Raw genomic sequence first — 17,253 nt, forward strand, 5'->3', positions numbered from 1 at the left:
CATTTAAGGAAAGACTGGATCGTTACATGGATAGGAGGGTACTAGAGGGGTATGAACTGGGTGCTGGTCAGTAGGACTAGGATGGTGGGGATTTGCTACAGCATGGACTAGTAGGGCCGAACTGGCCTGTTCTGTGCTGTAAGTGGTTATATGGTTATAAAACACCTGCTAATTATGTCAAAATAAACCAGGCCCAAAAAGAAGGCTACTTCACCCTTGAAGTTGAAAAGCAACATCTATGTTCATTTATTATCATTGGAAAAATAGAAAAACAGAATATTTTTTTCCAAAAAGGAAAGAGAACATTGGTATTCAAGGGTGTCACATCACAGGAAGGTAATATGCAGTACATGTACAATAAACATGAAAGGCAAGAGTTACCAGCCCAAAATTATGCAAAAAAAGGAGTATAAAAGTAAACCAATCTTAATACAGCAAATAGATTTAGAGATATGTCAGACATACAGCTTTCAGTTTTACTTCTCTGATCCTTACAGGCACCTTTGTGGCGAAATGTATTTGCATTGATGTATAGACTGGCCAGTCAGAACCTACCTGACCTTCCCTTACCGCTCCCCAGATTTCCCAATAAAGGCTGGCAAGCCCAAACTTGTCCTCTTTTGCTCCTGTACCTGGAACCTGGCCAAGTAGTGTATCAGTAATCTCAAGTTTTTAAACCGTTTAATCACTCCATGTTGATATGATTATTGTGTACACCACAACCTTATCAAGCTGGATGGACCAATTTCTGATTTAAGGAAATTATTCAAATGAGAAAATAAACTAGTCCTATACCCCCTTAATGTCTCAAGCTTCAAAAGGATTTGCAAGTTGAATCACTGGAGCACGTCACCCTCCATGGAAAATCCAGAACTAGAAATTTAAAACATAGACAAGGAATAGCTGCAAAGAGGCTTTTCCTCTTCATCAATAGATTATAATCATCAGAATTATCCCCCAGAAAACAGGAAACAAAGGTTCCTCAGTTCTTAAAGACGAAGATACTGTTAAATATGAAGAGGGAAAACATGGGAAAAAGGATAGCACAGGAAGATGGAAATGAAGATTAGCAAAATTTTAGCTGAACAGTGCATAACATCTAGGAGTTGGCCAATTGGCCTGTTGTGCCTGCTGCTTTATTCAAGAAGATCTTGACCTATCAAGCCATTGACTCCACTTCATCTACTTGCCTTTTCCCCCATACCCCTCAATTCTTCAACTATGCAAAAATCTATCCAAATGTATTTAAGACACAGTTATTGAGGTAGCCTCTACTGCTTCCTTGGTTAGAAAATTTCAGATTCAGTACTCTCTGGGAAAAGCAATTCCTCCTCATCACAGACCCAAATCTACTCCCCTGTATCTTGAGGGGATATCCCCCAGCTGTAGTCTCGCTACAACTTTTCTTCCTCCATCTCATCTACCCCTTTCATGTTTTTGCAAGATCCCCTCTCGTGCTTCTGAATTCCAGAGAGTATAGTTGCAAGTTTCTCAATGTCTTCTCATAAGCTAACCCCCTCATCCTTAATAAAAACAGATGCTGAAGGAACTCAGCTGGTTCACAGCTTCCAGAGGTAAGGTCACATTTCCTACATTTGAAGCTTGAGCTCTTCAAGGTACAAGTAAAAAGAGATAGATGTCTGTGAAGCAGGCTGGGGGTGTGGGGGGGGGGGGGGTGGGGAGGGGAAGAATGGGAGGGGTAGGATGCAGACCAAAATACAATATGTGTTAATTGGACATGATAAGCAGCACGATCAGAATTGAATTCTGCGGATGGGTTTCACTTCTCTAGTCTCCAGAATCAACCTGGTGAAGCCCCTCAGCACTGCTGCCAATGCCTGTACATCTTTTCTTGGCATTACAAAGCCTAATCCAACCATTTCATCTGGAGTAGCTAAAAAAATTATGTGAATTAATTTTAAAACTTACAATTTAATGGAATTTGTACTTTCAGAATTGATTGAAAACTGGCAGAGGAAACAAATCTAAGAATGGAGTCTTGTACCTGGATTTGCCTTTAACTTCATGTCCACAAAATATTTGTCATCCTTGAAAAGTTTGGCCATCTGCACTTGTTCCAGAAGCTCTCCAGTACAAAAGATGTAGCTTGAGAAGAAAAATAATTTGCACAAATTGACATCACTATTATGAAGATTTCCCTCAAAGACCATGATGACAACTGGAATAGATTATACATTCTGTAGTAGGCAGGCCTCTCTCTTCCTGAAGAGACAAAACAGTTGCATACCATGTCTCTTGGGGCTATTTTTAAAACATTTAAAATTTGTCCAAAATCTCAACTGCCAACACCATTTAAATATTAGATAAAAACTTCTGAAGGAACCACACCGACAATCTCTTAACTATGATAAACAATCAAAAATCTTAAAATAGATTGTGGCCAAATTTAGATACTATGGACTCAAAAGTCTCAATCGATGTACAGAAACAATTTATCCATTCATGGTCATTTTCCATCTACCCTACTCCTTCCAGAGTCCATATGCTACCTTCCCAGACTTATTTTCATGAAAAAAAAAGCCCCAATGCTAACCAAAATGGAACAAAAATTCAATTGTTCACCAATTCAAAGCCATCAATTTAAGAACCTGCTTGGAGAAAAAACTGCAGATGTTGGAATCTGGAGTATAAAGTAATCGGTTGGTGGAATTCAACAGGTCAAGCATTGCTAATGGGAGAAGAATGGTCAATGTTTTGCATCTGAATTGTTGACTATTCTTTTCCCACAGATGCTGCTTGATTCACTTGTATTCCTCCCAATTCTTCCACTCACATCAGGTTGTACCAATTTCATTCATTTTGAGCCATGGTCTACAGATTGTCAGATAGTGACATTACACTGTATGCCTATTCATATAGACCACCACCTGAATAATGGCCTATATAATTTTCTTTGCTTAAATAAAGTGTCTCATTAAAGGAGTCCATGGAATTGATGAAGCCTCAACACCATTTCTGTGGCATATAGGTTGATCAGCTCATATACAATAGTAGTGGATAAGTTGTGAGACCACTTGGTTGGTTCAAATTCGATGCTAGGTTTCACTTAATCTTTCCAAGATGCACATGTGGAAAAGATGAATTGAGAAATTATTCTAATTTTTTGTAGATCTTGGCAGGACAAAAAAAATTAGCAATCGCCTTAATGATATTCAGTAAAACTGATAATCTTCAATCTGAATATACTAATGGTTCAGCATTTGGATGACCCGGAATTTTTTCCAAAGGTCTTTTCCAACTCACTGGGATTCAGAGTTTTGCACTACTTCATTCTTGATGGGTTTACTGAGAAATTATAATGCCATGTAAACAAAAACTAATCAAATGTGTCAGGTTATTAAAGTAGTAACATTCAATTGTTCAGAAAATCTGCACAGCTAACTTCTAAGACGGCTGGATTAGGAGTTTTATTTATAATTATAGATTACAGAACTCAGATTAAAAACAAATTCATTGAAATAAGATTGTGGATCAATTCACTTCCCCAACATACAACAGATGATGTAGAAACAGGATACAAATGGGCAAGGAGCTGGCAGATGAAGAGCAAGGAGGACGGTTATTAATTTTGCTAACATCAGAAAACATTTATAGGGCAACTAGATGTTCATGTACAATGGGACATATGCATTGGTTTATGAAATAAAGCTAGAAGCAAAATATTACTCAGGTCAGGCAGCATCTCTGAAGAGAAACAACATTTCAAGCCAATAACCTCTATTCAAACATTTCTGCAGCCACAGAAAAATAGAAAGTAGATGAGGAAGCAAGACTGTTAATGTAACTTTTTGACCTAGGGCATAGTAAGGCTACAGTTATACTACTGTATTGGAATCCAAACCAAAAATTAGATTTATTTTAGCAGCAAACAATTTATTTTGACTCAAGACAAAGGGCATCAAGTGACAGGAAGGAGAAATGGACCCAACAGGAATTAGCAGCTGAGAGTAGAGGGTAAAACATAGCATTGAGACACAGGCAAGCAGCATTCCATGCAACAGCCAAGGGTTAGTACACATTGTACAACTTAATGTGTAATCCAAAGCCATTTCCAAATTTGGCAGGCAATTTGAAAATTTTGCTGGGGTCAGCAATAACAAGGCCATTAATTGACAGTACAAGTGCATAATTAGAAAGGTACTTTTAATGCAAAACTTTTGTTATCCAGTGGCACATGGTTTCCTTTAATAACAAAATTCCAAATGAGGTGGAACAGCAAAATACAATTAGCAATGCATATGAAGTCTTAAATGCAGCAATGAGTTTCCTAAAATTGAATAATCTGGTGGCTAACCTTTGTTAGATTATAAATGAATTATAATCCATCTTGCCATTGGAGACCATGCAAACTGAATTTAAAAGGGTACTTTGCAAATGGAGAAGTATTCTGCAAAATTGGATAAAAGGAATGTACAAATAAAATAATGGAAATTCAAAGTCAGGAAATGTTGAAAATACTCAGGACATAATAGGACTCTTGGTGAAAAGTAGTTAGCTCATCCGGATAATGAATTGAATGGCAAAAGTAAGGCAAAAGGATACATTAAGCTGGATAATTGGTGGGGGGGGGGGGGGGAAGGGTCAGAACTAAAGCACCCAGAATTTTTTTTATAAACTAGTTACCTTTAATTATTGTATTCAATATTGCATGTAACATGCCCAAATAGAAGATGTAGTTTAAGCTGACCTTTAGCCTTGTGAGAATGAGGGGACTTTCCTATGCAACCATCTATTTTGTTTTTACTTCTACTGCTTTCACCTACCCTTCCATCTTGTCATAGAACTGGCCAGCTCTGTTCTAGATTATCTACAGTATTAACTCAGTTTTACTTTCCCCACTGACCTGTCAAACAGTTGCTTCAACATGTTTATGGTCACAATTTTCTCTAACTGCCTGCAGTAATCAACTGGATGATTTCATCAGCAAATTAACCCCACAGTTCCAGCCTCATTGGTCTTTTCTATCCATGACCCACCTCTCTGCAAGTTAACTTGTTTTCTCTTTTCTAGTTCCAAGTCTTTAACTTAGTATATTAACTATTTTTGTTCCACAGATACTACCCATTTCCAGCACCTTTTAATTAAAAAAAAATATTTCAAGGATTTGGGGTTAGAAAAATTGCAGAATTGAAAACCTCAGTCACAAGTCAAAATGGACATTATGCTGCATCATTGGGCATTTTTCCAAAAGCTCATCCCAGCTATTGGGATCTCCCACTCTGCATTATGAGATCGCCTTTTCTGCTGACCGCAGCATCGATTGATCTCATTTCTATTATAAATAGCAAAAAAATCTGGATTTTGCAGAGGTTCAAGCCTCAATCTCCTGCCTCTCCTTACCAAAAGTTGTATTCAAGCTATAAATAAATCTCTTCATCCAGGCTTGCATACTTTTAAATTTATTTCATGTGAAATCAATTCTGGTTTAAATTAAGTAGTCATTACTTTGTCAATTCGATCAGTTTTGAAGGCTGTTACACAAAAACAGAATAAAGACAAAGTTGCTATGGTTTGGTGAAAACGCAGTAAAGTTCAGGAGTGCAGCCAGCCACTGTCAGTACAAGTCTGTACTGCACAGGGTCTCACTAATTAGCTGGGAGTCTCACCAGGCTATTGTATCCATGAGAATGCTACAAGTAACAGCACTGTAAATTAGTCAGAAATTACAAATTTAGATGGCAATAATTAAACACAATGAAGAAATTCAGATTAATCTTAATAGCCAGAGTGCTGAGAACCTAGTGGAAAAGATTCAATGTGACCAATACAAGCATCAAGGACAGGGATATGGTTGAAGGACATTCTAATCCCAAATATCAAATGAGCCAAATACCCAATTGTGAACTTTCTTACTTATCAGTTACATTGATAGACAAAATTAAAATGCATACCTGTCACAAGGAGGAGGAAGACCCATTAATCCATTTTCACTTAAAATAACAGCTGCCACCAGTAAACAGGTCTTCAGAGGCATAATTAAGAAGGATTGCAATTACAAGAGCCCAGGTCAGTTCAGCAACATTGAAAAAACACAGCAGGAAATGTGCATCAATCAAAGTCCAAAGTTCTAACAATTCTGCAGAGAGGACAAAATTCTACTCAAAGTTCAAGATAACAGCATTAAAACAAAAGGGAACATTGTACAATTAGCTTAATGTCATTTTTTGGACAAACTACCTGCAAGATTTTCCTTCCATTTTTTAGTAAAGTATCAAAGCTGACTATGAAGAACTGGCCCACAGTGCAGCTCATGTGCCAAGAAGCAAATTGCCTTCAAGTTTACAATTAGGCAGTCTTCCCAACCTCAACACACTGGTCTACAGATAGCACAAGAAAAATGAAATGCAAGAACACTATCAAGACTTATGGAATCTTGAAGATATACAGGCAGGATCAGATTCCTAATGCATGCTCCTGCACCCAAATTGCTGAATCTCCAGGCTATTCAAACCTCTACCTCAGAGAAGTCAAATGTAGATTTGGTGACTGCTTCACCAAACTACACTATTTGGAGGCTCTGATTACTCAGTGGTTAGAACACTGGTCTTGTAAACCAGAGGACACTAGTTCATTCCTCACTGGGGCCTCATTTCTGTGAGGGGTGCCGTACAAAGAATTTCATGGGTTACATTGCAAATGTAGCATCATGTGACAATAATGGAACCTTTGCCTTTGTGGGTCAAACTTGAGCTTTCTGCAGCCATCCATTTAAACTCAATCTTTTCTACAAAGACATGAAAATTCTTGGTCTCATCCATTGTTAGGGCAAAGCCAAATAAACTTGAAGGATTCCTATAATAAACCTAACAGCGTGAACATTGATTTTTCTAGAGGTAGGTATGTAGCCTCTATCCCCAGGACTAGTTTCCATTACTTCACCTATACCTGGACTTTCTTTGTCCAACTCCCCTCTCCCCCACCGTTTCTCCACCTTCTGTCCTCCAATATCTCTGGGCTCCTCCCCCAGCTTCTTTACTCCTTTTAATGGAATTTTTCTTTATCTTGGACTTGATACAAGAGTTCAGACCCTAAACATTAACCATTTCCATTGATACTTGATTTGCTGAGCAACTCCAGTAATTCTTTGCCCTATTCAAATGCATCTTTTAGTAAAAGCGAATTTATTCAAGAGATGGGCAGATTAAAATATGCACCAATTATCAAGGGTTACATTTAAATTTAGGAAATGTATTGGTCCACTGGTCTTCATTCACATTACTTTAACAGCTGCATAGACAGCATCCAATCCCATCTGGTGTTACGCTTCACCTCCTTGAGCAATCTCAAGCCTGAGCTCAAGGCTTGCTACTATTGGGACATTATCATCATGTATTTAATACTCAATATATTTAAAAAATACAATAATGTCTGAATGCATGGTTAAAAATTATCAAATATTCAAAACAACTTGCTATTATAAAGATGGCTCTGAAGGTTCAAAAAGACTTGAAACTTCATTGTCCACATTTCTTTAGAAAGCCAACATAATTGGTACATGGAAGCTATGAAGAAGGCGCAAGGATTTACAAAAAGGTTGCTTAGATTGGAAAATGCATCAGAAGAGGCAAGGTTAACAAAGCTGGGGCTTCTCACTCTCTGTCGTTCGAAAAGGATGACCTGTGAACTGGAGGTCCACAAGATTAAAAAAGGCATAAATAAGGTGGGCAGCCAGCACCTTTTACTCCAGAGCAAGACTAATAAAGCCCAGAGGACAATAGTACAAGGTGAGGGAATGAAAGTCCAGGTGAAACAGCAGAGGTATTTTCACTCACCACCCCTCCCCCCTCACACAGAATAGTGGGTGCCTGCAATGGTGGAGGAGGCTGATACACTATTTAAAAGGTTCTTAAGACTGGCACATGGATGCAAGAAAAAGAGGCTTATGAGTGGGAAGGGAAAGTTTAATTTATCAAGTATGTTTATATAGGTTATCAGAACATCATAGGCCAAAGGGCCTGTTCTGCACTGTAATGTTCTAATTTGAAACTTTCATAGTTTGCTAGATGTTCATCAATAAGTTTGCAATTTCTTATAAAAGGCACTCATATTATGGTATTAAAATAGAGTAATTATGCTAAGGTATTGAAGAAATCAAACAAGGTATATTTTACAAACAGCAATGGATAAACAAGGTGACACATATTAGGGAAATTTTTTTTAAAAAAGCAACTTAAATAAGTTTGGGTTTTCCCCTTTAAAGCTGGGGGAAAAGGTGAAGAAAATGACCAGTTTCCAAATAAATTTCATTATTTTTTCTTGTGATGAAGTTTTGACATTGCTTTCACTCAGATTATTTGACTCAAATAGGACCCTGGTGACCATTGGACATTTGATTATCTGCCAACAATTCACTCATACACCATTTTTTGAAAGGCACAATTTGGTCTCACAAGCTTGCGCATAATGGACAGCGATTTTTTTTTATATATAAACGATCCTTGCTTCTCAAATCCAGATAAAGAATATGAATAGCATTTCAAATACCTGAATTGTTAAACTTGGCACAGGCCAAACATTGAATTCTGGTATTTTCTGTTCCGTTGTGCAATATATCAGTACATAAGATTTGAATTCATTAGTTTCATGCACATCAAAACACACACAATTAGATTCCAGTGAATTTTTATTGAAATGAACAAAATGCAACTCTGTAGCTTTCTCTAAACAATCTCTCAACTCATTCTGAACAAGCATCCAAATCTCTTCACAATCAGACCATATAGCATCAGCTTTAAAAGAAAAGTTCTGGTTTGGAAGTAAAGGTATTTTTATTTCACTGGAATATTCAGCCAATTACTCATAATAGGAAACCAAATCAGTTATATTTTAAAGTAGACTCTGATTCATACTTGTAACACTATTCACTTTTGTGTGTTACCATTTAACAGTCCTATCATTTCAGTATCCTTAATGTAAAGGGTTTAAATAATGCCTCATTTTTAAGATGCCAATTTAAGGAACTTTGTTCAAATTGGGTAAACATTAAGATTTTTTTGCTGAACACTGAAATGGGACAGGTGCATCTTTAATTTGTTTTTAAACCCAACCATGTTGCCCCACCCCCCCACCCTTGGTAAAGATCCATAAGCATATGGAATTATTTCAACAACTCCTGACCCCACCCAATCCCCCCCCCCACCCCGTCCCTCCCAAGGACAACATCTACACAAGTGTCCCAAGATTTCCCACTACAGACACCATCACCTTTTCAACAAAGATGGGGGAATACAATATTCAATTGTCAAAGTTTAAAACAACTGACCATATTTGGTGTCAATTAACAAAATGGTTTGATAACAGATGGTCATATCAGCATCCAGTTTCAATTAACTTGTGAAATTTCACTTATCACACCAGGTGTGACATGCTTATTTTCTATGCAGATGAAGTCCTTGGAACAGCAGAATAACCCACCCAATTCCATACATATAAATAGAATGAGATGACTATCACCTCATGTGTGAAGGGCTTATTGATGATATTGAAAGCCAATCCTTAGCTACTTCACACATCAGAAACATGCTGTGGAGAATAAGGGAAAGATGCTTTCATCTCATTCTATAAACATTAAAAAAGTATCCCCACCCACCCCCCCCAAAAAAAAAGTTGAAGCCAGTCATCTGCTATAAAAACATAGTGAGCATCTACAGCACAACCCTTTTGCAGAATTCTTCCATTTTAAAAGACAGCTCTTTAAAATGGAGACGGTTACTCCTAAGAATTTTTTTTTTAAAGAGCTGTAAATGACTATGTTCTTATTGCAGCTTGTTGTAGGCATCTGCTGTTACCTGCCACTTTCCTGGCTTACAAATTAGAAAAACTAATTTGTTGAGGCAGATCCGATTACACACTCAACAATGGAAATAAGCATCTTTCCCAATCCAAAATAAATTTGCATACTCTGACAATATTGCCATCCCTTGATAGCTACCAACACCAGCAGCCACAAAGGGAAGTGCCAACCCTTAAAAAAAAGGGGGCTCCAAGCATTAATACTACTACACATTTCCAACTTAACTGTGCTTCAGAGGGGATTGTTTAAACCATGGCACCAGGCTTGTTTGTTAATGATGGCAGTGTATATGCTCAAAGTCCAACACAAGCTTTGCGTTTGATGTGCACACTGCCATCGGATCTTAATTTACAAGGTGGGAAGTGTGTGGAACAATCCCCTCATCTTTTAAATTGTAAATGAAGAAAGCCGCAGTACGAGCAACATGCTACTTTGGTCAATTCCTCTTCTCACCACTCCCTAATCCCAATTGCCACAATAATAGCCATTTTAAAATAAAGTACCTGTAGAACTGGAGGTGTTTACACAGCTGGTACCCATGCTCAAGTCTTTCTTATCAACACAGCTTTCTGACACTGACACTTATCTTACAGCATCTTAAATCTTGTAAACCCTATAATTTTTGCACATTAACAAAATGGAGGTCTATCAAAGAGGCACCTACACAGACCTAGAATTCTAGTCTTCAAAAATCTGGTGCAAATTTGTTAAACTTAAAAATCCCAACAAATAGTTGGCAATATAAAGCACAAAATGTTTATTGCACTCAAGTGCAAGGTGCCTATTTATGCATGGATTATATTTAATGCATTCTCGTCCTGAACTACTACCGCACTCCCTCAAGCTAATTACCAAGTATTTGCATTTCACTTCACAAAGCAAAAAGAATTAAATAATGAAATAATCCACCGAGGTCCATAAAACAAATTTGGAATTTCAGGAGGGTGAACCACCAGCAATACAAAACACTCCTCCTTCCCGCCCACCAACCAAAAAAGCCAGGATTTATGGACTTGTCGGCTTTTGCCAGCCTCAAATAAGTACAACGTTCAAGGATCCCAATTGCAGGGTTTTCTTCCCTGGTCTTCAGTACAGAAGCTCATGGAAAATTCAGCAGAACTTCAGAACTAAAAAATACTCTTCCAGCAAAGATTATATTTAGATCACAAATTAATCCGATTTGAGAGTGCAGAAGTTGGTTAGAAGTATAGGTGCCTCTGAGACAGCAGTTACTCAGGCTGGAGGATACTAGCAATCTATTTTCTGACCCATCACATCACACTGCCTGTACATCAGGCCAATCCACCAGTACACTGTGAGGGGCACAGCAACAGGCAACAGCACAATGTTTAGTCATTTGTTTGCAAGAAACACAACTCTAGGTTATCCAATGTATCAGTCAAATCACACATTAATAAATGGTCACAGAATGCTGAAGTTAAACTAATATTCACCTCAACATGTGGAAAAATCTTGAATATTTAGGTACAATACCATAACCAATGCTCAAAAGGGTTCAAAAGTAGAGGCAATGGCATCTTGTTTTCAGTTAAACAGGCATGATTACATTATTGTTACTGAATCAATCCTTCAAATTTTAGCATTAAATTTACTTTAAGAACAAGAAAACCTGTTATGATGGACAGATGGGGCAGGGAGAAAGTGGGAAAAAAAACAAATTTGTGTCCAAATGAACTGGCTCCAGGAATCATTCAAAGTCCAATTAACATAGTATATATGCATTTCTTAAATGGACATGTTAAAGAACAAGAGGACAATACTCAAGTACAGAAGGACATACTTGACTGTGACTGATCATCAAATAATATGGGTTGAACAGTCCTAATCCTATCTTCATATGATTTGGTCTGTGCCAAGCTCTCTTATTTCAAAGATCTTCCTGATGCATGTAACAATGTCAGCAATTTAAAAGTATAACAAATTAAATGCAGATAAAGTGGACTGTGCAACTGGGAGTTAATTTTTAAATGATCTCCCCTCAAAAATCAGAGATCATCTTAAACACCAAATAAATGGATAAGACCAAAAAGGGAGTCAATAGAGACTACAATGGTGAAAATAAAATCAATAGAATGCCTATAACCAAATAAAAACAGCATTAAGATCACCTTAACATTGAAATAGGTGGATAGTTAAAGCTGGAATATTGCAGTAGTTGCCAGAATAGTTCTTACATTTGGAGGGGGGGGGGGGTTCAGTCACGAAGTGGATGCTTCTATTAGGTTTGTATGGAAACAGATTCAGCTGGCTGCTGTTCTTTTACCAACTTAAATGCTACTTTCTTGCTTCAGTTTGATGGCATGCTTTCTTTGTGGGATGGGGTGGATAATGGAGGTGTGTGGAGAAAAAAAAAATCAAGATCTGTCAAGCATTTCAGCAGGTTCTGTAGTCATTATATCCAGACATTTAAATTCATAAATGGAGATTGTGTCCCTTGTTACCAACTTCTAATTATAGATTGCTTGATGTATTTACACAAACTAACAAGAGTTAGTCATGATATTGGTGCTGCATGCAACAGTGCCCTTCACAGCTTTAGTTCACAGCAACATGCGACCCATTTCCTACCAGCCCCAGCAACAAGTAATTTTTATCAAAGGTAACAAGATGATAGAAAAAACGTATTTACATGTTTACAGGTGTATACACATCAATCTTTTGTGGGACACACTTCATCTTGCTGTCAGAAGGAAAATGAATGCCTGTGTTTAGAAGTTTCCGAGTCCAAGTGCAGTTGCTGCAGAACAGTCTACATTCAAGTCCAAGAGGGAGGGTGGGGAAGGTATGAGATTCTTAGTGTTCTGCTAGGGTCATGCTTGGAGTCTTCTGGGCAACCTCCGTGAACAAAATTAAAATGCACAATGCAAGCTTTCCTTCTGAGTGCAAATGCAACAAAATTAGCCCCAATGTATTTAACATATATACATCAAGATGACATCTCATCTGGAGTTCCAGCTCAACTTCTCCAAGAAAATAGTCCCTTTCAAAAATTAAAAATATCTAAAATCTTGCAGATTCTTCACTCCCCCACCAATACATTTCATTTACTCTCACCAATGGAAACAGATGAAGTTTATGTTACAAATTTTATGTTGTACCCACCCTCCCTTCTCAAAATGACAATGACTATAACGTAGGGATGGTATTCATATGGTCCTGCATCACCTTAAGGCACTTTATACAAATACCATAAAAACTTTTAGCCCAAGACTGACAAGTACGTGCACTGGGAGAAGTTGAGAAGCCATCAGATGAATATCCCGGTCAGTGGCTTCAGCAAAAACAAAAAAATGGAGGGGGGTAAAAGGGAAGGGAAAAGATAACAAAGTGTGCTGTTCACTGTTCAGTTCAGCTCTTCAGTGCTGCTTAGTCTACATCTCCCGTGCCAGTTAGTGCAATAGATGTCCACTCCCTGCACACAGTGCAAACCATTGAGCTCAGGAAGAAATGGTCCTTCACAAATCAGGAACTACACTTTGTGTCATCATTAAACAAAGAAAAATGATGGGTGTTTGGTGTTGTCTTAGACAAAGAAAAAAGGTATCCCAAGAAATGATGTGTTCCGGAACAGGCAAAAAATTCTTCAGTTTTTCTTCTGTGATCAGGCCTATGGGTACAATAACACATGTTAGCTCCCTCGAAAGGCAATGAGATTTTTTTAAAAAAGCAAATTCTTAACTAAATAGCACCATTTGTGTTCACCATACCATTCAATATCAATTGTGGCCAATTATTTTCTTTAGTACCATTCCCCCTTTCTCCTTTTTTTGAATCTACAGCAAAAGAATTGCTGGTGGAACTCAGCAGGCCAAAGTGTCGAAGGGATAGCCAATGTTTCAGTTCAAGACTCTGAATTAGGACTTAGCATTACAAAGAGGTGAGGGAGAAGAGCAAGCCAGGTAACAGACGGAATCAGGTGAGGGAGATGGGCAAATCTATCCATCTCCTACTTGACAAATTTGTTTTCCACTCATTTCTGTGGTGAATTCTATAGGTTCACCACACTCAAGGTGAAAACCCTCAATATTGGTAAATGCTACTCTTGTTCATCTTTTGCATTCCTCTCGTGATTCTCAAGTTATTCATTGTTTTAGTAATAGAAGTTATACATGCAACTTGTTTAGAGTTCCAGAAATCCTATTGTTATCTCAACAAAGCAATATCAACCTTCACCCCACCCCTACAGCTACAATCAAGTCTGATTTGCAATGCTGGTTTAAAAACACCAATCACAATTGATTCACTCTGAAAATGCACCATGGAGACAATTGCCTAGAGCATGGAATGGGTGCAAGACAGGGGAACATTATCAACATGACCACAGTCATCGAGAGACAATATTAGCATTCAGGATTAGGATTGATGGAGCAAAGGGTTGGTTCCATTGAACAAGGAGTGTTTAGGGAACCAGTAAATAGGAAAAACTTTAGGCGTGCAACAAGAATAGGGGAAACAGGTATTTATTGGAACTGTTAAGAGAAGGGACCGCTGACTAGATGGACTCAAAATTTTCACAATAAAAGAACTGCAATAGAAGACAGAGCAAATAGATGCTGAATAACAGAAAGGGATGCCAAGTTATCTCTACATTCTAGAATTATAACATTTTGTGGACATTCTACTTCATTGTCAAAAAGAATGAGCTTAGACTGTTGCCTACCATTAGTCTGCATTGCTAAGAATTGAAGAAGCAGAGGACTGTATTGGGAGTAGCTAGATTAAGAAATAGCAGAATACTTTTTTAAAATTGAACTAGAGATTTCAGTAGCTGCAAGAATATGATTTTGAAATAAGAGGGTTTGTTTTTAAATGAAAGGTATAGTGATGAAAGTAATTGATCAGATATGGCCATCTCTGACTTCAAGTAGCAGCAAGTTGGAAGATGAAGTGACTATTTACATGCATTGCAGATATTATATGGAAGAGATCTTTTGTAACAATGTTAGGAAGATAAATGAGAGAAACCATGACAAAGTCAAATGGAAGTGCAAAGTCACTAATAATGGGAAGTCATTTGGTGGAGACTGCAAGATAAAAATCAATGAAGAGATTTCAGCAAATTTTAATGGAAGAAGTGTGCAATAAAGAACAAGTTTTAATTGAAAGGCAAGAGGATCATTGTGTACCATAACTCAGAAATTGCCCAAATGAAAGCAAGACAACAATTTAAAGTCACAATTTTTCTGCAAATGATAAAGAATTCTGAGAGTGAAAAAGAATCCTTCAGACCAGTAAGCCAAATTACGTGGCACTTTGGAACCTCTAATTACAGGACAATTTATAACATGCAACTCAAGGTTCAATTCTAAACTTAACACAGCTATTTTGAAGCTGATTATTATTGCCAAGAATTCAATCAAATACTAACCTATTTAGTTTGAAGTTACTGTTTATCCTCTCCATCTGGCTCACTGTGGTATTCTGCAACATACAGACTCTTATCAATGCTGCCAGGGATGGGCTTGATCTCTGTTCCAAGCTGTTCCTCAATGGCTTTCAGATTAAAGCGGTCATCATATGTGATTAGATTGATTGCCAAGCCCAGATGGCCAAACCGTCCTGAAATTAACAATTAAACAGTTTGCAATGAAATCATCATTGATTTTGAGCACTGAGGAAAAATACCTCGAAAATCCAATCTCTTGCTTTCTTCTAGATGATAATGAACTTAATTTAAATATTAAAACTGCTAAAATCCAAAAAATCTGATTTTCACACACACATCACTAAAAAATCCTTAATATTAAGGGAAAGCACCTGGTACAGGTAAACACAATCCACAAGAAAACATACAGATATTAGAAGGTTAGAAAGAATAACCAAATTTTATTCTGACACATTAACCTGGGAATGGACTGCATTGCCAAGCTGGAATTTGGAAGTCAAATAAGAATAAAAAGATGCATTCTCACCCGATCTGCCAATACGATGCAGGTAGGTCTCCGCAATCTTTGGGAAATCAAAATTTATTACAACATTCACAGCTTGGATATCAATACCACGAGTGAACAGATCTAGAAGGAGAAAAAAATTAGGATAAAACTTATTTGAGGAATGCAATGAAAGGAAAATGGGAAGCACATTTATGGAATAAGAAACTGATCCATTACTGATTAAAAAAGTATACTCATTATAGATCAGATGTATTTTAAGGCCCAATATATTTTTTTTAAATTAGAAAACACTCAGAGTGGACATAGGTATTTGCCTTTAATCTGCATTATTTGTTGTGATAGTAGGGAGGATGGCAGAGCAGAAATAAAGTTTCTGCAAGAAATGAGGATAGAGTAGGATACATACATACTAAAAAGGAAATATTCCAATGGAAAAATGTCACAACTGGGTAAGTCAAAGCCAACGTAAAAACAAAAGAGGGCATACGTGGAAGCAAAAAATTAGGAATATAGAGGATTGGGAAGTTTTACAAAAGTTAACTAAAAACCCAAAAGGAGGGAAAAGATGAAGTACGAAAATAGGCTAGCAAATAATGAGGATGTGGTGGCCACGGCATCCCGACATGCAAGATGGCATCCAAACACGGTGATCCGACAAGAGCCTTCTTCACAAACTGCTGGCAACACGGTGGGAAACAGTGAGAACCAGCAAGAATGCCAGCCTTTCCACGGCCTGCAAACTGGTAGTCATTTTTACTGGAAGCAGAACCACCAGGCTCAGCAAGCCTATACAAGGAAGGACGAACCAGCAATAAAGTTAATAATTGACTGTACTTACCTCATGTCAGTGTCTTGCTTTCAATGCTCTGCCATAGCACAGGCTACATTGGTGAGCCCAACCAGTCCAAACGGCACTTTGGAGCCGATGATGAACAAGCAACACTACACAGTTTCACTGAAACTGCCAACATTCTGGATTTCTCAGCCGCTGGTACGGTTCAAGCAGGCCACGGCCCAATTCCAGATTCAACAGATCATAGACGATGCCACAAGGTATTACTACTTGGTGACTCGCTCAACCAGGACACAGCCACCAGGGTCGTTGATTTCCTCCGGCACCCCTTCAGAGCAGGGCAAGTATGTGGATATCAAAGAGCTATTAACCAGCACTTTCCGGGCTTTTCAAACACTAGAGCGCTGCCCGACTGCTGCACATGGACAGTTTGGGAGACAGGGCCCAATCCACTCTCATAAGAAATTGGTATTAACCAATGGCCACAAGTCTTGCCTGCTCTTCAAGCAGATCTTTCTGGAGCGACTACTGGAGGATATCCGACTGCTGCTTGCCAAGGAGGACTTCAGTGACCCCAGGAAAGTTGCGGCTCAAAAAGAAGTCCTCTGGGGAGCAAAGAGAGACCCCAACATTGTGGTAGACCAAGTCACAAGGTCTTGAGCACAGCAGACAACTAGATCACCACTGATGACTAGCAGGCCAACGGACTCCCCTCCACCAGGTGAGCAGTA

The 17,253-nt window shown here is 38.1% G+C and overlaps 2 protein-coding genes across 4 annotated transcripts in view; both read right to left on the reverse strand.

Moving 5' to 3' along the window:
* The window catches only part of treh (trehalase (brush-border membrane glycoprotein)), a 51,201-nt gene extending 42,652 nt beyond the window's left edge, over positions 1-8,549 (reverse strand). The window contains exons 1-2 of the mRNA XM_069894677.1: positions 5,913-8,549; positions 2,006-2,106 (exon numbers count right to left, since the gene is read on the reverse strand). Of these exons, the coding sequence (XP_069750778.1) occupies positions 2,006-2,106; positions 5,913-5,995 (184 nt within the window). The 5' untranslated portion in view covers positions 5,996-8,549. The remainder of the gene's footprint in view (positions 1-2,005; positions 2,107-5,912) is intronic.
* Positions 8,550-8,626: 77 nt separating this feature from the next.
* Positions 8,627-17,253, reverse strand: part of ddx6 (DEAD (Asp-Glu-Ala-Asp) box helicase 6) — a 41,646-nt gene continuing 33,019 nt past the window's right edge. For all 3 annotated transcript variants that reach the window (XM_069894679.1, XM_069894680.1, XM_069894678.1), the window contains 3 exons: positions 15,748-15,849; positions 15,204-15,394; positions 8,627-13,442 (listed from right to left, as the gene is read on the reverse strand). In XM_069894679.1, the coding sequence (XP_069750780.1) occupies positions 15,219-15,394; positions 15,748-15,849 (278 nt within the window). In that variant the 3' untranslated portion in view covers positions 8,627-13,442; positions 15,204-15,218. The remainder of the gene's footprint in view (positions 13,443-15,203; positions 15,395-15,747; positions 15,850-17,253) is intronic.

The sequence above is a fragment of the Narcine bancroftii genome, chromosome 8, assembly GCF_036971445.1.
Source record: "Narcine bancroftii isolate sNarBan1 chromosome 8, sNarBan1.hap1, whole genome shotgun sequence".
In the NCBI taxonomy this organism is placed as follows: Eukaryota; Metazoa; Chordata; class Chondrichthyes; order Torpediniformes; family Narcinidae; genus Narcine; species Narcine bancroftii.